We start from the raw sequence: 24,276 nt of genomic DNA on the forward strand, positions 1-24,276 counted from the left end.
TAAAACTTGACAGTGCTTTTAATATTTAAAATATGTAATTAATTAACTATCTTTTAATATTAAATTAGCTTATACTGGCTTATAGTATTAGATTTCTATATGAGAATTACAAGCTAAATTTTTTTTGTAATGTCTTAGGTCGGCTATACATATTTAAACAAATTTGTCAAATATGCTTGCGCAAGCTGCTTGTGTGAATTTATTTAAACGCATATGTCAGAAAATTGCACAATTATTTTATCTTGCACAAATGACTTTTCTGACACACACGTTCAAATAAATTTGCACAAACAATTTGCAAAAGAGTGCCTATATTTGACAAATTACATTTGTTTTCCCAAAATTGTATATATATAACACTTCTGAAAATATTCTCAATAAATTTTTTTTAGAAAAGTATCACAAATCGTAGAAACTAAAAAATTAAAAAAGCATGTAGACTGCAGGCCTGCAGCCGAGTTGCATATTTTTTTTTTTTGCTTATCGTCGTCCCCACCCTTTTTGTTTCATAGCATTTAGACCGTGCGCGGAGACATAAAACGCTCGAACTCAAGGATGATATTAGTCATAACTCATACAGGGCATTGTAGGGCTATAAGACTTGGAAATATTGCCTCACATTTACAAATTTTAACACACACGCACGCACGCACATACATACACACTTTTTAAATCTTTTTGTTAAATTGTGAAATATTTAAAAAGAGAAAAAATTTTTTAAAATTGACGATTTGAAAATTTCACAGATCCGTATATGTAGTATAGTTCTACTATTAAGTATCAGTGAGTGTGTTAGTCGAAAACTTCTCACTTTTACTCCTGGATATTTTGCCACTTCTTTTGCAAGTAAATGATACGGGAAAGGACAGAGCTGCTCGATTCGGATAATCGCTATTTTATCTTCTAATTGTTGTTCCTGTCGTTCGACGACTAAATCGTAGTACACTTTGCCGGTACAGAGCAATACTTTCTTCACCTTTCCGGGCTTCAGGAAAAGATCCGGTAGAACAGCCCTAAAGCTCGTATTCGGTCCCATTTCCTCGAAATTCGATATCGCCATTGGGTGACGCAGCAATGATTTAGGACTCATAACAACCTAAATGACGTGTATACAATAAATCGGATTTGAGATTGTTATAACGGATAAACACAAAAATCAAAACAATTTATTATGTGTGACGTTAGAGATAAGCCTTAAAAAAATTTGATTAAGCATCTTAGAAAATTCTTGATAATATAAATTCGATGAAATAATTGAATTATCCATAATTGCGCTCGTGACATGTGCGTAAAAATTGAAGGACTGGGAATACTTGGGAAACAACAATAATGGCAATTTGGTAGTTGTAGCGGTTAATGTGGCTAGCTCTTTTGCTATCGCCTTGTAATTTACGTCGGTAAAAACTAGAAGATACGAATATACCTATGTAATGTTAAGTTACTCAGTCGACTCGCGTACGCGGGTATGTTTTGAAGAATCTTGTCGTTCATTGTCACGCAATGAAATATTTTGCGAATCGCGTAAAATGGTATGTATAGTGTAACTAGACATAAAGAAAATTTTTGGATTCAATCTTATAAGCCAATATCTCTGAAAATACTAAGAAAAAAAATATTACAAGCAAAAAGCATGAGGAAAATATTTAGTGATGGATTTTAGTAATTTTTTTTCGTATTTTTAAAAATTATTAATTATTATTATATTAAAGGATCAGTTTAATCACACATTTACATAATTTTTCTACATAACGTTATAAAAAAAAAAAACAGAATTTACTGCCTCAAATTCCTAACCAAGAATATGTATTACCAGTGTTTTCTTATTATAATTACAAATGTATAAATTTTATGTTAAAAAATTGATCGATGTTTATTTAAAAGTAAAATAGTGTAATGTGCCACTAGACATTAATTTTTGGATTCAATTTTATGGGCCAATATTTCTGAAAATACCGAGAAAAAAATATTACAAACAAAAAGCATGAGAAAAATATTTAGCGATAGAAAATATTTAGTAAAAGTGCTTGCGAATATTTTCGAGGGTATTGTCTCGTAACAATGGTGACGAGTACTCCGCGTAAATGAAGACTGAACTAACCAACGGTTTGCGAAACGGCATCAATATTTGCCGGCGCAGAATATGAAAGAGACTGGCAGGTGTCGTGGGATAACAGACGATCCAATTTATCTCAAAAAGCTGTCTTGTTATGATTTGCTCGACGGTTTCACCGGCGGGAGCATCAGGCTCCGTTCCGGGCACGTGAGTACACTCGTCGTCGCATAGTTGAAGAAATCTCTCCAATCTCGCGGATGAATGTTCCGGCCCCTGGCCCTCCAAACCGTGAGGCAATGACAGTACCAATCCTGACTGCCTACCCCATTTGGATTGTCCGGAACATAACAGGCAGTCTATTATAGCCTGAAGATCAATTGAAGCTACATGTGGCACATATTTTTGTAAAATATCGCGATTATTTTTTCGGAATAATAAATACGGAGATTGATGCTTCATTTAATTTTAACTTTAATTAGAAATTTAATTAAGAGGAGAAAATTACTTATCGAGACGCTAAAAATAAAATTATAATAAAGTAAGAAAATCAAATTTCTGCTAAAGAGAAAGCTGTAATCGTTAAAGTTACCTGACAGTTATTGGCAAAGTCGCCGAATTGTGCTTCCCAGATTGTCAGAACATTATGATTGTACGATGAGTATCCCAGTTCGAAACCTTTTCTCGCCAAACATTCGTAAGATATTAATAATTAAAGCTGCCATGAGTTATTCATTATTTATTAAATAAATCTCTAGTATTGTATAAATCTCAATACATGCTATCTGTATTTATTTTATTACCTCTATACTGAAAGAAAAGGCTGAATATAGCATAGTATTCTTAATTAGTTGTAGCAGCCAATTTTTTGGTATATTAGTCTATCGAAATACTAACATTGTAGATAAGCTAACGTAACCAACAATTGGCTGCTGCAACCAAAAATTAGCAGCCAATTAAAAATGCTATGCCATATTTTACCATCCAATTTGCTGCAGCAGCCAATCTTTTCTTTCAGTGTAATACATTACTCGCGTGGAGTATTTTTGATTTCCTAACATTATATATCTCAATTTTTTTTATTTTCTTTAATTTACAATTTAATAAAGATTGATAAAATATATAATATATTTTATCTTTTATAAAATTATTTTTTTCTATTATAAAACAATTTGTTCTAAATATAATAACGCGTATATAATGCGTTCATATATTTATTCAAATGTATAAAGTTAGTGTCCTAAACATAATGAGTAAGGCCGGCCACAGGGGCGTTTAAGCAAATTTGTCAAATACCCAGATAACCAAGCGTGTATATTAGACAAACTAATGTACTGTACGAGTTGTTGTGAAGTTGCGGCAATTTGCTGACATCGGAATCTTATGTACAAATTGAGTTAGCAACAAATAGATATCACCAATTTATAAAATTTCAAGACGTTGAGAATTAATAATGCATGTAAATCGCAAAATGACGACACGCAATGAGCAAGCATTTCATACAAAGTATCATACCGGCAACATAATGGCAAATTAATGGCACGTAATACTTTACAATCAAGATCCTATCAACTTGCCGTCATCACATTTAGAATTCACGTGAGGGCAACAGACATTTCGCATAATGAGGAAGCACCTTGTCAACATCTACTGCAATGACAGTAACATTTTGAACTCATTTGGTATAAAAATAAGCATATATGATTGTGCTTTGCAAACTTATTTGAACGTGCATGTGTGTCAGAAAAGTCATTTGTGCAAGTCAAAATAATTGCAGTTTTTTGACAAACACGTTTAAGTTAAGTAAGTTTGCACAAGCAGCTTGCGCAAGCGTATTTGACAAATTTGCTTGAACGTGTGTAGTCGGTTTAATAATAATAATAATAATAATAATAATAATGAGAGAGAGAGAGAGAGAGAGAGAGAGAGAGAAAGAGTCACGGTCTTGGCGCTAATTATAATAAAAGCAATATAATGTAGCACGAGACCAACCGTGTATCTTTTTAACGAAACTGCTGTAATTTATGGCCGTTTCGAGTTCCTGTTAAAATGTAAAAGTTTAACAATTTAACAGTTCTTGGAATAACTGTCTAGACTTTAGAGGTCACAGGGTTGCGCATTTCGTTTCATTCGCAATGAAATAAACGAATTATCGATAAGACTAGATAAGATAGACGCGTAGCAAAAATAGATATAGTTATCAATACAATGATATAATAGTTGGTTAATAGCAAACTAATTTTTCCTCACCACACACGCCGTATTCCGATAGCGACGAATTCGAGACGGTGTATAGTGCCTGGTTCGGGAAAACATCGCGCAACATATTCTTAAATGTTTTATCTCTGTTCTGATCGTGAACGATGTGTATCCGTTGAGTGAAGGTGCCACGCTCGACGTCCTGTCCGGACAATCTGACGGGGTGACCCTCCTTCAACAGGCTGAGGTAGGCCAGAGCCTCCCCCATCGCCCAGTCAACCTGCCGGGACTCCATCAGTTTCGTTCGCCTATCCATCATTCTCAACACCTATGTGTTCAATAGACAAATCTAAACAATGATACTAGTTTACAAAGGTTTTTTTTTATGCAAAAGCATATATAAAAATAGAATAATTTTCAATACTGTTTTTAGAATAATAATTTTGGACGCTGAGTCCGAATCTACCATTGAAATATTTCCATCAAGTCCGATTTTTAAAACATAAGAAAAAATATTTTCTCCCACATAATAAAGTTTTATTACAATTAGAACACAAATCAGAAGCGTTAAACGTTTAATTTTTTTTTTTTTAAATATGATTTCGAATTTTCGTCTTAATACCCCTGATAATGTTTCTTAATCTCTGTCTTATCATCAAATTCTGGTGGAAACGTTCATCTTGCTTATTTGTTCTAAATTATTTAATATTAGAAATTCAAATAACTTAATTTGACAAAAATGCATATCTTAAAAATTAATATGCTAGATCTTAAAATTAGTATGCTATTTTATTCTCTAAATCTGAATCAGTAGATAATCACACACTGATATCAGTGCCAAGTATACTACTGTTAATCAGTGAATAAAATGTGAGATTCCTATCATAGCTAATCTTTATTATGTGATGTAACTGACCTTGTTTTAGTGCATAAATTCAATGAATGTGGTATTGAAAGATTGAAATTAACGTGCAACTATCTGTATTTTAATAATACTGTATTATATAATACTGAAACATTCTTCCTTTTTTAATTGAACTTCACTGATTATCCAGTATAGCCACTGTGGATAATTAGTGACTATTCACTGATAGAGAGTAAAATTTCAACAGATTAGAAATCAGCGCTCCAAAATACATTTAAAAAAATTGTTTCCTCTTCTTGCATTAAAAATTATTTGAAATTTGTGAACTACTGTAATCAATCTGAAACTTGTTCCGCCCTTAAACCAACCCTTCCTGTTCCCTAGTTAATTGGCAAACTTTATGAAAGTTCGAAAACTCATAGAATCATCCATGAATACCAAGATAAATTAAACTTTGTCAGTTGCAAATTAGGAATTTCTACGTAATACAGGATAAAAATTAATCCATTTCGCTCCCATGTAACTCGTATGATTTGCAGCTAACTTGAAGATGCGGTTCAATGTCCTTCGGAGGAGTGGATATAGCATTGCACATCGTTTTAATGGTCGCGATGTCGATACCAGTCGGTGGAATTTTATTTCTCGGAGATTGATTCGCGAAGAATTCAGTCCAGGGCACGTCGTGCCAGTCGCTCATTTGCATCGAGGTGATCGTCTGCGCTTTCTTGAATTCCTCTTCGCAATGGTTCACGTACTTTTCTATTTCCTACGCACAAAAAACAATTGCACGTGCATATGCATAATAGCAGGATTAAATGACAGGATTTAAAGCAGTTTTAAATTATTGTCTTCCTCAACCTCCTTTGCGAAAGCTTCTGTTATCACACCCTCTTTAAACAGTTTGTCGGAATATATAGACAGAACATTAGGGTGATCTCTTATTCGCTTGTACATGAGCGGTTGAGTTAACATCGGCTCATCCATCTCATTGTGCCCGCTTCTTCGGTATCCAACGATGTCTATTACCACATCGTTATGAAAAGTAGCTCTAGTGACAAATTAATAAGTCTCCTTTATTAATTCTTCCAATTATTTAATGTACTTATAATATGTTCTTATTTTTACATTTTATTGTGGATAATTTTTAGCTTTTTTACTGCAGGAACTAATTATTTGCATAATTTAGATATAATTTCTCTTCGCAAACAAATTTTTTGAAAAGAATTTTAAAAAATGTTATTTACTTATAAAATATTTTAATTTTCATCGCAAAATATGTTATTTTATACAAATTTTATATTAATTTATTTAGCATTTATATACTAATAAGCTTCTATTCTTTAAATAAAACACGCTGAGATTAAACAATTAAAAGATAACAGAAAATAATAGCTAAAATAGAATCTTTTGAAGTAATACACTAAAAATTAAAAAATGCAATAGCATTGTAATTTACCGATATTCGCTGGCCACCTTACTGCAGTAAGTCACTAAATCAGCATCATCAGCATGTATATGAAAAATAGGAGCGTTAATAACACGTGCGACATCTGTGCAATGCTCACTAGATCGTGAATATCTTGGATCGGTTGTAAAACCAATCTAGAATTATTAACATACATTTAAAAATAAATTATTCTGTAAATTATTTATTAACACATTTATAATTATTTAAAGTTGTTTAATTTTGTTATTTATCGTTTAATAATTTAATGTTAACAAAAATAAATGCATACAAAAATTATTATTTATTTATATTAATTAATACTGATTTTATTTAAATCTGATTAACTTTGATTTGAATTTATCTCGATGTAAATTCTTTTTTAAAAAAGCTTTTAGGTCATTGAATTTTAATTAAAGTCTACTCAGTTAATTAATTTTGAAAAATTCGTGAAACATTGTCAAAGAGAAACTGTTATCCCTACTTGATTATTAATTACGACGTGCATGACACCACCCGTTGTGTACTCCGGTAAATTGGTGAGATGCATTGTTTCGTAAACGATACCTTGACCGGAAAAAGCGGCGTCACCGTGAACCAATATAGCCAATGATTTTATGCCATCTGAAGAAATCTTATTTTTAGGATTTATTTAAAGGAAGTCTGTTATTGTCTATTAGGAAATTACACATCTTCGATACGTACGTTTAGAGTCACCTTTCTCGACTTGTTCGGCACGAATACGACCGACTATGACCGGATCGATTGCTTCTAGATGTGAAGCATTTGCCATTATAGAAACAAGCATTTTCTTCTTGGTTCTACAAAAGTCGCAATAAATCAAATATAATAAATGTTTAGACTCTCTACATCCCTTTGCACCAAGTTTAGACATCGATGCTTGATGCTTCGCATATTAGAACCGAATTTGCATTGCGATGGTTTTTTGCACCTTTCTAATAACTTCTCTGAGTACGTCCCGAGATGATACTTCACGTCACCAGAACCGAATCCTTCCAGAGCGATCGGATTGAACTGAGTGAACAATTGACTCATCGGTTTCAAGCAAATATTCGCCAAAGTATTTAGACGACCACGATGAGCCATGCCAATAACTACACTTTCGACTCCTGGTGAATAGGATAAAATCAAAATAAAATAAAAGGTACTATTAATGGAACATACCGTCAATGGAAGCTCAGGAATCGCTTTGAAACTTTACTTAAACTAACATCTATGTGATTCAAGAATTAATTTAATCACCTTTTAGGGCTGAAGTTTCCATGCATTCCGCCATAGATGGTATAAACGATTCGCAACCTTCTAACCCGAATCTCTTCTCCGTTCCGTATTTCTTTGCTAAAAAGCCCTCGAAAGTTACGGCCCTCATGATATTCATCCAGGTCCACTTCCGGTGCTCCTCAGGCAATTCCCAGGCGCCTGGTATCTCAAACTTGTCTCTTAACCAATCTAACTAATAAAACTACATAAATTCTACACATCATACGTATTTTACGAAAATTGCTTTAAAACCTATACATCCTCTAAACAAACAAAAAAATTCCTAGATTAATTAGTCTTCACAAAGGCACAATTTCGCTTTTCATACTTTTCATGACGCGCAGTGATTCTTTTTTTAAAATCAGTTTTAATAAACATCTTTCTATTTCTTTTTTTCTGACTATCTTTATATTAATTACTAAGCTAAAATCTGATTTCAAATAGATATTTTATCTAATACAGCCTATAATCAGTAAAACAGTTTTGTGTAATCTAATCTATCAACGAACATTTACACGATAACCTGAAGATATCACATTTAAGTGCAATTTCAAAAATACTATACAAGATATAAGCTATCATTCTACAAATATTATCTGTATACGCGGAACAATTTTGCTGAAAATTTAATTAAAAAATTTAATTAAATATAATACACACGGATTTAAAAATAACTTTATTGGACTATCAAATTAATTAAATAGAACACTCAAACTGGTTGTCAAAACTTTTGCAACATTGTTCATCATGCTAGGGTTTCTCACATAATTATTTTGATAATTCTAGAAAATTATTTTCGAATCTGTACCCATCTAAATTTTAGATGCAAAACCGTTCCTTTCGTATAACAGTAAAGCGTGAAAGAGTAAAGCTTGTGATAAAAATATTCACCGTTCCTCTTAATTAAGATCGTATTGTACATACCACGTTGAGATCATGAATATACGTGTATTCGAGACCTAAATGACCGCAATAAATCTTGTTGAGCCTGGTTAGTATCTCTCGCAGTGGTAAGCTCCTCTTTTTGCCCCCAATAACGGTAAAGGATGCGAGAGGGAATTCTCTATTCATATCCGCTTCTGTCATTCCCTTGAGATGCTGTCGCACTACGATCGCGGGCGGCAAGTTTGCGGTACCCTGCAGCTTCGCTGACTCCGGATTCTGTATACCTAATGGATCGGTGTCAGCTATCAAGTGACCACGTCCCTTTAAGTGAATAAAAGAAATAAACATGGATATATGGGAATGCAAGAAAGTACAAGAATTTCACACAAGAAATAGGTACTTGATAAGCTCGGATCGTAGCATTGATATCGAGTGCGCCGTTTATGTATTGATCTCCCTGCATCTGACTGTCCGATTTTTCCCGAACGGACTCTTTCAGAAAAAATGATCCTGTTAGACGTTTATCCGAAAAAATAAACATAATTAGTTCTATTTCTAATTGATCCACAGAATGCATTTATAATTATTATGGATATAATATAATATAAATTGTTATTATATTAATTTACTTTCTCTCATAATCACACAGTGTGATACGAAATAATTATAAAATTATTATGCAGCTTTCTAAATTTTTATAATTGTCATTCAAATTGTATAAATTATAATCATCAATATTGAGATTTTAATACTAATCCCCTGAGCAATTTACTAGCAATACATTGGTTATTGATATATTGGGCCAATATTGTGCCAATAAATTACGTTCTTAGCGTCATATCACTATCAATCTAAGGAAACGACTATAATATGGGATTTATCATAAAACTCACTCTTATCTCCTTTTAAGTTCGATGCCCTTAACTTAGAAGACGAACTGACGCGTATCGAACTGGGGTTGGAAGAAGGAGAGTCCTTAGGACTTTCCGCATGAATCAATTTAAAATACGAGTCCCACGAGGAATTTACGGACTTTGGATCTTTGAGCCATGCCTTATATATATGATCCAAGTACTGGTTATTCATCATATTAAGCACGTTATCCTTCCTATCGCCATTGTCACCATCGTGTTTGCAGCGTGCCAGAATATTTTTGTGAAATTGCTTGGTAATTGATCTACTTTTAGGATTTTTCTGGTTGGAGTAAAGATAGTGTACAAATTGTCGGTATAACCACGACACGGATTGTGCTTTCCGATAATATTGCACTTTTGCATACATGGCCCCATTTATCACCGTGGCACATACGAGTGCTAAAACAGGCGAGAAAAACCGAGAAATTTTGAAATTCTATCTCACAATCTGATTGAGCGAACGGATAATTGTGTGCACGATGTGTACTTTACGTCATTGTGTGGACTTCCGATTAACCTTTCGATTTCTACATCAAGATTGTGGCTAAATTCGCAATTGATCTTCGTTTCGAAAATTTATTTCTCAAAAGCGTCTTATATATAAAAATTGCATTTTTATAAGAGTAATCTCTTTCCTTCAAATTATTAAAAAAAAAAAATGTATTATTTAAAACACAAAAAATGTGTTATTTAATTATATCTAGACGATTAATTTTTACATAATCTGATGATACGCTATAATTTCATGTAATTTAATAAATTAAAATAAATTAAATTAATAGTATTTGTAATTCAATAAAATTATTTAATTTCATTTTATCAATTTAAAAGCATTTAATATACTGTTAGTTTTAAATTAAACAAAATAATGTATTATGTACAATTCTGGCAAAATTAAGTATTTGATTAATACTTAAATTTACTACATATCTAAAAATTTCACAAAATATTCCATTTCGACATCGTTCAGATTGAACAACAAAAAATTTAACTTGCTCAAATTCAATTCACAACTATATCTAAATTGTAAGCTAATATACGCTTTCATTTACAGGGTACGACATCCTCAGCACTTAGCGATCACAGAGTCGTAGAGATTAATACTGGGAACGATTTACAAGAAAAACATTTTGTTAGCAATCGTGTCATATCACACAAGGTATTTCCCATTTTCTATATCTTATGAAACTTAAAAGCTTTAATGTTAAAAAATTCAGTAACACAAGTAAACAGCCATAAACAGTCAGCCGTATTTAGCTGATATCTCGAAATGGCTATCAACATTCTTGTATTTCAACTCTTGTTAAAAATATAAACAATATCAATCGCATTTATCTGATCTAATCTGTCTGCAGTATACGATATGGAACTTCATTCCAAAGAATTTCTTCGAGCAATTTCGGCGAGTGGCGAATTTTTATTTTCTACTCATGACGATAATCGCGGTTTTTATACGCTCGTCAATTTCGCCGTTAACCACTGCCTTGCCTCTGTCGTTTGTCATTTTAGTGACAGCGTGTAAACAGGGATACGAAGATTATCTTCGCTACAAAATAGATAAACGAGATAATCAGAGATCAGTCAGTGTCATCCGTAACAAGTGTAAACAGGTTCGTCACGAGTGTTGCCTAATTATAATGCTCTAACTTAAAGATTTCATTAATTTTGACACTTATAGTAATGAAACAAACAAAATATAAGTTTAGTATTTCTATATTTACTGTAATAAAATTTTTAATGTGTATCCGGGAAGAAATATAATTATATAAAATTATATAAAATTATACATATAATGATTTTATATATAACTTTATATATAAAATATGTCCATTTATATACAATTATATAAAATTACATATAATTTTATATAATTTTATATAATTACAAATAAATTAAATAAGAGCTGTAATGAATAAAAATTAAAGAGAAACTTTTAAGAGGTTGATAACGTGATTCTGCATGTACATGATCATCAAATTGTCAAGTTTAATAAAAAACGTCGATATCTAATCATAGACAATGTTAGCAGTGAGAACATTATAGACACAGTTATCTTTATTGTTCATTTTACTGGAATTTTATAAACAATCAATAATAAGATGTAGACATGAGAACATTCGACCATATTAACTCTCGTATATACCGTTACTTTTAATGATTTTTACTGCGATATTTATCACAATATTTATGATTAATTTATATGATTATTTTAAATTTGTTTATATATTTATTCATACTGAAGAGGATCCAAATTAGGATCGAAAATTATGTGTCTCTCTTATAATAAAGAATATATAATTACACTTACAATCTGTGTCGGCTCTTAAAGGTTTCTCTTTAACTTTTTTTTTATATAATTATATATAAAACATTTTTTCTCGGGTATTTATCAAATATATATATGTTTATGTGTCTGTTGTAAAATTTGTCAATGTCTCTGATTTGAAGATTAAAGATAAGATAATTTCTAATAATCTGAAATCGTCAGATCGAGTAATTACTTTTCATTCAGAAGTAATATATGATACGTTTCAGGAGATACATTGCGAGCAAATAGCAGTGGGCGATCTTGTGAAAGTCTCTCGAGATGAGGATGTACCTTGTGATATAGTTCTTCTTTATAGCGAGACTCCGGGCTGCTGTTACGTCACGACATCCAATCTTGATGGCGAAACAAACTTAAAAGTAGTTATCCTTACACTATATAAATTTTTTCAAAGCGGGATTTTTTACAGGCAAAACTTTACGCCAGAGAAAATGAAAATTTTTTATATCTCTAGAAATATTTTTCGTCACAATCTGTTTGTCGTAATTATAAGTATGTAAATGTAGACGTTACACGTGCCGAAAGTGGTCTCAACAATGTCGCTTACGGATATAGTGGCGATGCAAGCGACAATTACGTGTCAGGAACCCTTGGCTAATCTTTACACCTTCCACGGCAAACTCGAGATTAACGATGCCGACAAAACGACCAGCGGGCATTTAACAATAGAAAATCTTTTACTACGCGGATCTAGACTGAAAGACACCGAGTACGTGATCGGCTGCGCGGTTTATACCGGACAGGACACAAAATTGTCGCTCAATTCAAAGATAGTCAGCAATAAATTCTCCACTGCCGAAAAGTAATTACGTCCTTTATTTTGTAATATCCATTATATTAATTTGTAAGACATAATAATTTCTACACGAGAGAGAACGATTTTGCTGAAGTATTCAAAAATTTTGGCATTCTAGCAATCAGATTAAATGTTCCACTTAAGAATTTTGATGGCCTAACAAAATTATTTTCGTTTGTATCTAGCTAAATTTTTGGATACTTCATCAGCAAAATCGTTCTCTCTGTGTACGTCTTTCGCTTGAGTATTCGCTATATCTATATCGCAAACGTTACGAATAAATTTAAAGAAATATTTCTATTTATAAAAAAAATGATCTGTATCGACTTTACACTTATCCGTTATCATTTGTAGATCTATCAATAAGTATCTTATTGTATATCTCGTGATACTGTTGACTGAAGTGGTAATATGTACCATACTGAAACTATACGTTGACACTCTACAAGTATGGGAAAGATACTTAGGTCCACTACCCAAGGTTAATTTTTGTACGTTAATTACGGATATTTTGAACTTCCTTATCTTATTCAATTACATCGTACCGATATCATTGTATGTCACCGTTGGTAAGACATTCTTACTTGCACAATTTCTTTTTTAAAGAAAAAAATTACTAAGTTAAAATTATTTATATTTTTATTTAGCATAACATATTATTTAGAAAATGTTTGAAATTATTTAAATTGATATATTTCTTTTGCGTTTGTGTAAAAATTTACGTACACATACATATATATAAATTTTTACATTATATACATTTACTCCCTGAATTCTTTAAAGTGGAGTCTCTTATTTTAAGAATAAAGATTGAGCCAATCTCTTGAAAAAGTGTATAAATTTTCAATCTTAGAGTGAGACTCACTTAAAAGTTTTAGAGAGTACAAGATGCGATCGTAAAAAATAATTCTACAATATATCCGTAAAGGTTTAAACGTGCTTTTCAACAGAATTGCAAAAGTTTCTCGGCTCCGTCTTCTTCGGTTGGGACTTGGATATGTATGACAAGGATAATGATCAGCCGGCGCTCGCCAATTCGTCAGACTTGAACGAAGAGCTCGGCCAGGTTGAATATCTGTTTACCGACAAGACTGGCACGCTCACTGAAAATTTGATGGTATTCAGACGTTGCTCAGTTAACGGCAACGTGTATATGGAAAAGGACTGCGACGGAAATCTTCATTTATTGCCACCAAACGGAAACGAGACAGAGGCCATCCAATTGTCATCGTGGGAGGTAAGAAAAAGGAGGAAATACTGATTTTATCGTTAAAGAGATTATTAGTAAAAAAAAAAGACAATATTATTTTAGTTAAAAGAATTCATATGCTGTAGCTTAAGATCACATAAAAGATATTAATCAAATCATGTGATTTGATGCAAGAGTATAATTGATTACCGTTCTAATATTCGGCGGCAATATTATTTACGAACTATTATTGAATATTAATATTAATTATAATTAATAATAAAACGATAATAATCAATAATGATTGTATATCAGTATTATAAACGTAGATAATTAATAGTATTGTGTTTGCCAAAAAGCAATAATTTTAGTGTTATTAAAAAAATATTATTAAATACTTTTTAAACAAGACTAACAAAATTATTGCTTTAATTTAGAATTATTAAAAATGTATTATTAAAAGATCCATGATTTTAGGGTGACATTTGGCATTTCATGATAAGCATATCGTTATGCCACTTGGTCCAAATCGCGCCGCCGAGTCTACGTCCCAAGGTCGTAGCCAGACGTACTTTGTTCCGTGAGAGTTACAGATTGAAAAAAGTCACGAGGGTCAACAGCTCGTTGATGATGCATCCGGATCTGCCGGAATATCAGGTAATAATAGCTCACTTACGTAAACGGCAAATTTACGGTAGCGTATCACAAGATCTCACTAATAACTCCCGTTTAAGATGAGGTGTAAACGCGATTACATCTGTACGAAAAGATATATAAACAGACGTGACATATTGCAGGCGGCGTCGGCAGACGAAAAGTCGTTGGTGGAGGCGAGTGCCAGATGCGGCGTTGTTTTACAAAAGAGTACTAACGAGGAGATACATATCAAGACCGACAACAGTAATCTGGTCTTTCAGAAACTAGAAATACTAGAGTTCAGCTCTGGTACGTGAATATCGAAATAGATTCTCAATGAGCAAAAAATATTTTTGGAACATTTCAGCAGCACTGACATATAACGTTGCTACAATGTGTGCTACTGAAATGTTCCAAAATATTTCTTACTTACTGGGTTAAAATTTCTAACTGAGATGAAATAACAATTAATTTTATAGATAAAAATAATAAAATAGTTTTAATAGCAATAAATAGCACTAATATCACATTATTTTGAATAGAACGCAAAAGGATGTCAGTAATAGTGAAAGACTCGTCGGGAGATATCTGGCTGTACTGCAAGGGTGCTGATTCTGCGGTTATGCCGTTGATAATTAAAGGAGAGACACAAAAAACCAACGCTCACGTGGCTGATTTCTCTATGGTGCTTTATCTCGTTTACGATAATCGCAGAACGAAAGCTACAGCTGGAGCAAAGAATTTTCAACAATTTTAATCCTTTTTCGCTTCTTGTTGCTGCAATTGTATTTTACATTTACAGAAATTATTGGAATCTTTTTCTAATTTTTAGAGAGGTCTGCGAACGTTGGTGGTGGCGTACAAAAAGATGAATCAATTCGAATACGAAAACCTGATACATAACATCGAGCAGGCCAGACAGATAATCGGTGCGGAGAGAGAGACGCACATAACGCGCGCGTACAATCTTATGGAGAGCGGGCTCACCTTGCTCGGAGTAACTGCGGTGGAAGATCGCCTGCAGGACAAGGTGCAAGAAACCTTGGAATGTTTACGAGTCGCTGGCATCAAAGTTAGTTCATTGCACCGCCTTTACGTAGACTGCCAAAGAAATCTTTCACTATTCGCGTTGTGTACCTTCGTTTCTGCTTTGTCGATCACTTTCGGAATTATACTCTAAACTGTATAATTCTCCAGATAATTAATTTAATACATATCTTTGCATATTATCTTTTATATTTATTTTAATATAATATATATTTAATATAATATATTTTAATATAAAAACTATTAATTTTAATCTATTATTAGAGATTTTTTTATACAATTATATGTTCGGATATACATACCTAGATTTTTATACCATGCATCAAAGTTTTTTAAAAATCTTATTTAGAATAAAATGTTAAAAACAATCCTGATTACTTGAATTAATTGCAGTAGCTTTAAAAGATATATATATAATCGTAAATATATTCCTTTAGACATGGGTGCTGACTGGAGATAAGGCAGAGACTGCGGAGAACATCGCTTTTCTGTGCGGCCATTTCAAGAAGGGTACCGAGGTTTTGAGATTGATGGACGAGACCTCAGGGCAAGCCTGCTTGCTGATTCTCACAAGTTTCGAGTGAGTGCAGTTTGCAAATTCAAAATATTTTCTAGTTTCATTTAACTACCGATAAGTTTTCCTGACTGTTTCTCCCGCAGTTCTTGTTTTACATAATAGTAACATCAAAAATTTATCAAAGTAACAAATAAATGAGCACATAATTTTTGGTTTTATAATACTATATTGGTTCTATAATATATTTATGTATAAATCGTTTTGGGCTCTCCGCACAAGAACTCCGTAATGTATTACCTTAAGTATTGAATCGTAAACTGAAGCCTGTATATGAGTAAGTTTAGGGTATATCAACGCACAAAAAAAACATTACTGTATAGAATCAATACTTAACGTAACGTAACACATTATAGTTCTTGTGCGAATAACCTTATTCGAAAGAAACTATAACGATGGAACATAAAATATATCGTTTCAGTACATTAACATCTTTAAATCTTATGATGCCTGATTGAGCATTAAATTATTAAAAATTGCTTGTTAATTTAATTTAATTCGTGATATTATTACAGTAGTTTAATTGCGTTTATAAGTCCGGAAAACCAATTCGACGCGTAGTTCAAATAATTAGAAATATATGAATATTATATATATATATATTATCTTTAAGGAATTCTTTGTCTTTTAGATACGTGCATGAATATATTTTATAAACAATAAGAATTATTTTAGACCGTACATGTGAGAATACAATTAATACGAATTCCTTAAAAAAAAGCTTATAGTATAATTTAAAATATATCAACTCATAATATATAATTTAAAATATATTAGCCCTGCACAAATTATATCTTTCAGACGGAAAATAAAACTGGAACCGTACAAGCAGTACGGATTAATAATTGATGGTGTCAGCGTGGCAGCGACATTACGAAATTGCCCAGAATTGTTAAAATCCGTCGGAATGGCCTGCGAGGCAGTTGTTTGTTGCAGATTGACGCCCCTGCAAAAGAGCGAGGTTTGAACGTTTCTTGATTCCTGAACGCTTCGTATATAAACGCAAGAAAATCATTAAGAATATTAAATATAGCTTATCTGTGCAGATTGTACATCTAATAAAAACGGCACGAAATCATCCGCACACTGCAGCTATCGGCGACGGCGGTAACGACGTCTCGATGATACAGGAAGCGCACGTGGGTATCGGAATATTAGGAAAAGAAGGTCGTCAGGCGTCGATGTCTGCTGACTTCGCCTTCACGAAGTTCAAGTATCTGAGAAAAGCATTGCTGGTGCACGGGCACTGGTATTATCTGCGCATCAGCATTTTGACACAGTTCTTCTTTTACAAGAACGTAGTATTCATAACGCCGCAAGTGCTGTTCGGCATACACAATGGTTTCTCCACGCAGGTAAGAACAACGTTGCTATTTGTTTCTCTATTGTACGTTGAAAAAATCTTATATTCCCGTAACATGTAAATGAATTAATTTTTTCTTTTTATATCATCATATATTTCAATTCAGATTTAATGTAAGTGAAGGATTTACCTCTCGATTCTCATGAATTGATAAACAGATTTATCATTTAATTCTCACATATTTTTAAATTTTTTATTTATTGTATAGTGATTTGACAATATTATTAAAAAAAAGGCCTATTCCTATTTTTATAAAGATTATAAAAGAAAACAAATTAATATTCGATTAGATTTTATAGATAAAGAATTTATATACAAAATATATTTTTATAGGAACTTTATGATGGCATGTTTCTAATGACTTTCAACTTGATATTTACGTCGCTTCCGATATTGATGTACGGACTGTTAGAACAGAATTATACCGCGAAGAAACTCATGGAACATCCATACTTATATAAATTAAATAAAAACAATTATTTAATGTCAAGAGCCCAATTCGTAATATGGATGTTTCTAGGTTCGTGCACATATTAATATTTTTCATAAGTCGTAATCTTTATATGAAACATTAACGCGATAGGTGATCTTATATCATATTATTTTCAGGATTATGCCATGCATGCATAACGTATTTTACAATATTCGCTATGACGTCTATCAATCCTACGTATCTGTACGACAACACGCCAGCTGAACTCTGGGTTTTCAGCACTTGCATTTTTCATATAGTCACTTTACTAGCAAATCTACAGGTACGTCATGCGTAGGCAGTTTATATTCGATTGAGGTTGTAAAACGATTTACTTTGACAAATGTACACAAAAGAATAAAATTCAATAATTTAAATACTTTTAATGATCAAGTAATTCGTAAATTTGTACGCTTTTAATAACAAATTTATATTCAAATTTATATGTATAATTTAATAATTCGACAATTTAATTACAATTCAATGAATCATTGATAAATATTATATACATTTACTTGTTGTTAATGATAATGTTATTTCAGATATTGTTACGCAGTGCATATTGGACAATCCCGTTCGTTTTAAGCGTATTGCTATCTGAATTAGCATTTTTCGTAACTACCTTCGGCTATTCAGGTTTAAATATGTAAGTATAAAGACTGCAATCGAAACGATTATGGGCATCAAAAGTAGTATTTATAAGCAAAAATAATTTTTATCACGAAATCTTACTTACGTTCTTTTCAGAAAATACGATGGCGATATGTACGGGGTCTTCCAAAAATTATTACAGTCGCCTTCGTTCTGGTTACTTACTATATTTATCATAATTACTTGCTTAATACTTGATTATTTATGGTTAACATACAATACATACAGACCCCTGAAGATCCTTCGTAGAAATGAAGAATCTCCGCAAGTTATCACTTGCAGTAACGATGATGACCATCATCGCAATTCACAAATGGTACTAATGGCATGTAATACAATTTAAATTAACGTAATTTTAACATTTTTTAATTTTTTTTTTTTTTTTTTTTAGCAAACTGTTGATAATATTTAGAATTATTTTTTTTTAGAATTATTATTTTCAGAAATAAATGCATCCATTTATAAAACCCATGACTAGGCTGAGAATATAATTATTTGATGCACTTAAATATATAAAATCTTTTTAGTGTTAACCAGCTGTTAACACTTAGTATTCACATTTAATTTTAGACTTTTCGCTAACTTTAAATATTAAATATTTCTACTGACTACACTTTTGCAGACTATGAGCTATTTCCATTGATTTAATTTGCATAAATTTAATTGTTTAAATTTATATAGATTTTCAGATCTTATACTGATCGTTTTTAAAAATTAATTAAAATAGATTACTCATACATATACACAAATGTATACTTATAACAAATTTTATTTTAAAAATAATAAATTAAGCAGTTAAGTTTTTGTAACAAATATCGGCGTTATTAAAAAAAAAAATTCAATTTACAGAAAGATTGCATATTTCCATGGAGAGGTAGCTTTTCATTGCAGAAAGATAAATAATGCATTCCAAATGCAGTCATTTAAACGCTTCAGTATTATCTAGATAAACGAAGAAGTAATTATCTGGAACGATACATCATATATAATTCATTTCATAGATACATACAATTTAAGTTGCTGATACGACTGACTATATTATATTATTAACCCTCCGCGGAAAATTAACATAGACACCATATGTGGATATATCTCCATGCTATACTTCATTATAAATATATTATAATTTAGTATGATTGATAATAATGCACTTTCCATGCACGAAACTGACAACATATGCGCGATACTTTTTAAGTTATAGAAATTTATCTTACTGGGGTATGTCATACCCCATCTGATTCGCGGAGGGTTAAATGAGTAATTGATAATAAAATTAGTCAAAACTCCGCTATCAACTATTTAGCATTGTTAACAAAAGCACTTTTAGCCGTAACAAGCCTTGAATAAGTCTGAAAATAATTATTCATATACTTAAATTATTTTCTATTACAATATTCAGAGAGAAATAATATAATAAAACAGTATTAATAAAATTAATACTAATAATTAATATTTATATTTATATTAATTATATTTATATTACAAAAGGAAGAAATATTTACGAGCGAATATGGAGCTAAGTATGATCTTCACAAATTGTTATAGTTTATAGCGAGATATACTAGTCATTAAAATTAATTTCTGTACAAAAGTAGATAGTTATACGTACGCTGTTAAAAATTTTATGAAATTTAATATACTTTTCAGTTACACAATTTGAACTTAATTTCATAACATTACATTAAATTTAATGTATTATATTTTTCTTGAAAATTTAAGAAATTTAATGTACACGTTTATTGTATTTGAGTAACCACTGTAACTTAATTTTTAGTTAAATCATTCATTACTTTTAATTTCGTTCAACCACTTTATTTACACGTAAAGGAAGCATTTCTAACAGTGTAATGATAACACGGACAAATGCAATATATTATAATTATATGTCTATTTACGAATGTACGAACTATTATAATTATTGTTATTTATGATTTATGTAGCATAATTACTAGCAAGTTTATTGAATGTAGTTCAACAAAACCATTAGTCTAACAAATACTAGCAAATTTTATCATATATAAAAGAGAGATAAAGTTTTATAGTTAAAATTTAATTTTTTCTAGAAAATTTCTAAAAAAATGTGTACATGTAACATATAATAATCAACATATACAAAAATTATTTATTATTGCAATATTAATATTATGACAATCAATATTAAATATATAACAAAAAAATTGAGACTTAATAAAGATAAATAAATGATAATTTGTTAAAATATAAATGCACTTTATTGAATTTAAAACAATATGTGCCATAAAAATATTTGCATGAATTGTGGGAATAAATTGTATAAATGTATTTTTCGTAATCGTGTGGTTTTGAAAATAAATGCTTTACAAAGCGTAATCTGTGATTTTAACAAAAAGATTTCCTTCAAAGAATAGTCACATATTTACAAGATTATGTACATACGTACAAATATTTCCTAATACCTAATTTTATGAATAAATTGTATATATATATATATATATATATATATATATATATATATATATATATATGACAGATATTATGTGCTTTACAGTCAGTATGTATTATACATTACGTATTTATGCGTATATGTAATCATATGTGATATTTTGTAATAAGCATGTAAGAAATAATAAACAAATTTTATATCTGCACAATATCTATTTATTTCTGATATGAATAAATATAGATTAAATAAACATGCTGCAGTTTTTATTTCCAGATTTGTGTGTGTGTGTGTGTGATTACTTTTATATACTGATTCTAGTACTGGCATTACTGACAATGCGATTGCGTATGGGATAAAACTACGTGCGAGAATGGAACGGGCATAAGAATTCAATACGAAATCTGCAATAGCACCGTGCGTTTTCAAAGTTATAGCACGCGGTTTTGTTTTAATGCTAGAACTGTAATATAATTTGAAGCTGTAACTAAAATCTGAAAACATTGATACAATATTGCACGATATCTGTACAATATCTAAACTAACTGCAGTATATACGCAGCACCTATCAAAAACTTATAATTTATTCAGTATTATTTACTATGTTTATAGTAAATGAAACTATATCAATAAAAACTTTGTACTGTCTACTACTATGAAAAAAATATTAGAAATCCGAAATATTTATTTTTTATATTAAAAAATAAACTTTTTGAAACCCTTGCATTTTTGCCATATATCCCATAGGAATGGAATATATGGTTACTCATTGGGGAAGGGGGGATATACGGATATAAAAATTTACAAATAATACATATAAATAAGAGTATAATGACACAATAACTTATAAAATGTGTTTATAAACTTTTATTAAGGAATAAGACTGGTAAATATATATATGAAGTAATAAATAATAATTACACAATCTTCCTACATATTACAAATGTTATGACATAAGGTACATATTTCATATAATGCATTTATTGCATTTAGTGTACTGAATTTAATCTGCGCACTTTGTATACTTTGGGCATAAATCTTGCTCACTGAAAATGCCGTATATCCCAAACAGGTGAGATGTACAAGACAGCAAACTAAACAAAGAATACGATAGCAAAGCACTTGTATTTTGCTACACAACATGCTTTACTATTCCACTACACGTATGTATCACGAAATAACCACTTTTACACGGCCTACATTAATTATTTTATGTAGATTATAATTTATGATGGCGTTACTTATTACAGTAACAAATCGATTCAACTCGCAATAATTTCATTAATATTAACAGTAAGAAGCTGAAATCATTAGCATAATACTAATATAACATAAAGGCGTGTAACAGAGTAGTCGCGGGAAAATTATCTTCACTCCTTCTCTATTTTTTCTGACTTCTGCGGCATAAATCCTAGCGCTATGTATTTACCCGGAGTTACCCTATAAAAATCGCAGCTTGTTCAGCTGTGACGTTTGACTAAGTCTAGGTTTGCACGGCTAGCTATCTATAGTTTATACAGCTGGATATAAAATGCGCGATAACATTTTTAAGAAGATGTAAAAGGAAAAAAGGGTATATGCGATAACGCTTGGCTAGTTGCAAATTAACATCGTAAACGATAAATAACGACAGCTGTATATATCATACGCGCATATTTCAAATATTGCATAATCGGTTTGGAAACAAATGCGAATACTTCTCTACGAGCGTTCTACCTATAAAAAGATCCGTAAAACAAATATTCCACCGGTATAGTATCCGCTTTTTACGTGCAATCGATTGAGTGATATTAGAAATAATTCATACGGAACTGGTGCTGACAGTGCTACATCAGTGTGCCGACAGGTAACACACGTATGATTGCGAGTGCGTACACGATCCGATTCATTTGTCACACGGTATATATTTGAGACCATTTCTGGTTTAAAATATTAAGTACATTACGATAAGTTATATTAGATCAGACGCCTTTCGTGATTTATGAATGAGTTGTGCATCGAAAGTTTTAAATTATACTTAAAAAGGCGTTTCTTTCGTCAAAATAACATATTCATATAAATAAAGAAATTATACATCTTTTATTATTATGCAAAAAAAATTATGTATTTATGTTGGAAGCGGTCCACTCGTGTTCATGTTAACAGTGTTTGTGTTAAATTTTTTAACATATTCGAGTATTAATTTAACACGAGATTTAACATAATATGATTATGTTATTTAAAGATTTTGTGTAAAATTGATATTCAACATTTCTTAGTGTCAAAACGATACAATTTATTAAGTAAATGAACAAATAACATAAAATAAAGTGTTTTAAAATGTAAAATGTACGATGAATGAATAAAATGTGCAAGGTTCCCGATAAAAAATTGTTCATGCATGAATATGTACAAGTATGTATAAACACGAAATAATAATAATAATGTGAAAACATAAAAAAATAATTAAAGGAATAATTTTCGCATTGTTTATTTTAGAAAAAAATAAGTTTGGAAAAATGTAAAAAAAATTGCTCATACACAATTTATGCGATTAATTTTATATATAATTGTATATAAGTAATTTTTTTTACATTTCTCCAAACTTGATTTTTTCTAAAAAAGTGTGAACATTACCCTTTTAATTATTTTTCACATTACTATTATTATTTCTATTACACTAAAAAATAATTTTACAAAAGAAAGAAAGATGTATAAACATGCATATTTCATATAAAATTGTATGTTTATGTATATATGTTTATACATATTTATACATATTCATGCATGATAAATTTCTTACCGGGTTCATTTAACATATTATAAGTATTAACTGAAAAAATATACTTCCACGGTTTGTTTACAAAAAGTGTTGCTAATTTTTGTATTTCTTTTCTTACATAATATTTGTGTAATTTTCCAACATATTCATCTTGTACTAAATTACCCAAAAAAATTGAGCGGACTGTTTTGGATGTGCGATTTATGTCAATAAATTCAACACATTTTATCTAACAGTGCATTATATATATATTAGGTGTACAAAAAAGTTCTGAGCTTTAGATTTGATACAACCGAAATAACAATTTAAATTTTATATATCTTCCCGCCCTTTTGGGGTTTTAAAACAGTAACATTTAACCTCCTGAAATGCGATACGGTTTGGCGTTTGATGCACATAACCTC

General features: G+C 30.9%; 3 protein-coding genes across 5 annotated transcripts in view; 2 read left to right on the forward strand and 1 right to left on the reverse strand.

Annotated features, from left to right (window-relative positions):
* LOC108754539 (2-oxoglutarate dehydrogenase, mitochondrial-like) overlaps positions 1–10,174 on the reverse strand; it is a 10,900-nt gene extending 726 nt beyond the window's left edge. The window contains exons 1-14 of one of the 2 annotated variants that reach the window (XM_018496936.1): positions 9,618–10,174; positions 9,125–9,216; positions 8,764–9,045; positions 7,822–8,032; positions 7,511–7,688; positions 7,264–7,379; positions 7,043–7,182; positions 6,571–6,716; positions 5,973–6,162; positions 5,659–5,880; positions 4,301–4,577; positions 2,643–2,728; positions 2,099–2,419; positions 812–1,096 (exon numbers count right to left, since the gene is read on the reverse strand). In XM_018496936.1, coding sequence (XP_018352438.1) covers positions 812–1,096; positions 2,099–2,419; positions 2,643–2,728; positions 4,301–4,577; positions 5,659–5,880; positions 5,973–6,162; positions 6,571–6,716; positions 7,043–7,182; positions 7,264–7,379; positions 7,511–7,688; positions 7,822–8,032; positions 8,764–9,045; positions 9,125–9,216; positions 9,618–10,005 — 2,934 coding nt within the window. In that variant the 5' untranslated portion in view covers positions 10,006–10,174. Of the gene's footprint in view, positions 1–811; positions 1,097–2,098; positions 2,420–2,642; positions 2,729–4,300; positions 4,578–5,658; positions 5,881–5,972; positions 6,163–6,570; positions 6,717–7,042; positions 7,183–7,263; positions 7,380–7,510; positions 7,689–7,821; positions 8,033–8,763; positions 9,046–9,124; positions 9,235–9,617 lie in introns of both variants that reach the window. The other variant, XM_018496935.1, reaches the window with a different exon arrangement.
* Positions 1–20,031, forward strand: part of LOC108754538 (probable phospholipid-transporting ATPase IF) — a 22,688-nt gene extending 2,657 nt beyond the window's left edge. The window contains exons 3-20 of the mRNA XM_018496933.1: positions 10,693–10,797; positions 10,994–11,248; positions 12,174–12,323; positions 12,471–12,766; positions 13,115–13,329; positions 13,711–13,997; positions 14,427–14,606; positions 14,747–14,894; positions 15,128–15,270; positions 15,418–15,657; positions 16,070–16,212; positions 17,008–17,167; positions 17,253–17,561; positions 17,903–18,089; positions 18,179–18,324; positions 18,584–18,687; positions 18,789–19,008; positions 19,542–20,031. Coding sequence (XP_018352435.1) covers positions 10,693–10,797; positions 10,994–11,248; positions 12,174–12,323; positions 12,471–12,766; positions 13,115–13,329; positions 13,711–13,997; positions 14,427–14,606; positions 14,747–14,894; positions 15,128–15,270; positions 15,418–15,657; positions 16,070–16,212; positions 17,008–17,167; positions 17,253–17,561; positions 17,903–18,089; positions 18,179–18,324; positions 18,584–18,687; positions 18,789–19,008; positions 19,542–19,595 — 3,342 coding nt within the window. The 3' untranslated portion in view covers positions 19,596–20,031. The remainder of the gene's footprint in view (positions 1–10,692; positions 10,798–10,993; positions 11,249–12,173; positions 12,324–12,470; positions 12,767–13,114; positions 13,330–13,710; positions 13,998–14,426; positions 14,607–14,746; positions 14,895–15,127; positions 15,271–15,417; positions 15,658–16,069; positions 16,213–17,007; positions 17,168–17,252; positions 17,562–17,902; positions 18,090–18,178; positions 18,325–18,583; positions 18,688–18,788; positions 19,009–19,541) is intronic.
* A 2,859-nt stretch (positions 20,032–22,890) lies between these two features.
* Positions 22,891–24,276, forward strand: part of LOC108754413 — an 11,513-nt gene continuing 10,127 nt past the window's right edge. The window contains exon 1 of one of the 2 annotated variants that reach the window (XM_018496665.1): positions 22,891–22,957. The gene's annotated coding sequence lies outside the window, so the exon portion shown is untranslated. The remainder of the gene's footprint in view (positions 22,958–24,276) is intronic. The other variant, XM_018496667.1, reaches the window with a different exon arrangement.

Source organism: Trachymyrmex septentrionalis, unplaced genomic scaffold (assembly GCF_001594115.1).
Source record: "Trachymyrmex septentrionalis isolate Tsep2-gDNA-1 unplaced genomic scaffold, Tsep1.0 scaffold8, whole genome shotgun sequence".
In the NCBI taxonomy this organism is placed as follows: Eukaryota; Metazoa; Arthropoda; class Insecta; order Hymenoptera; family Formicidae; genus Trachymyrmex; species Trachymyrmex septentrionalis.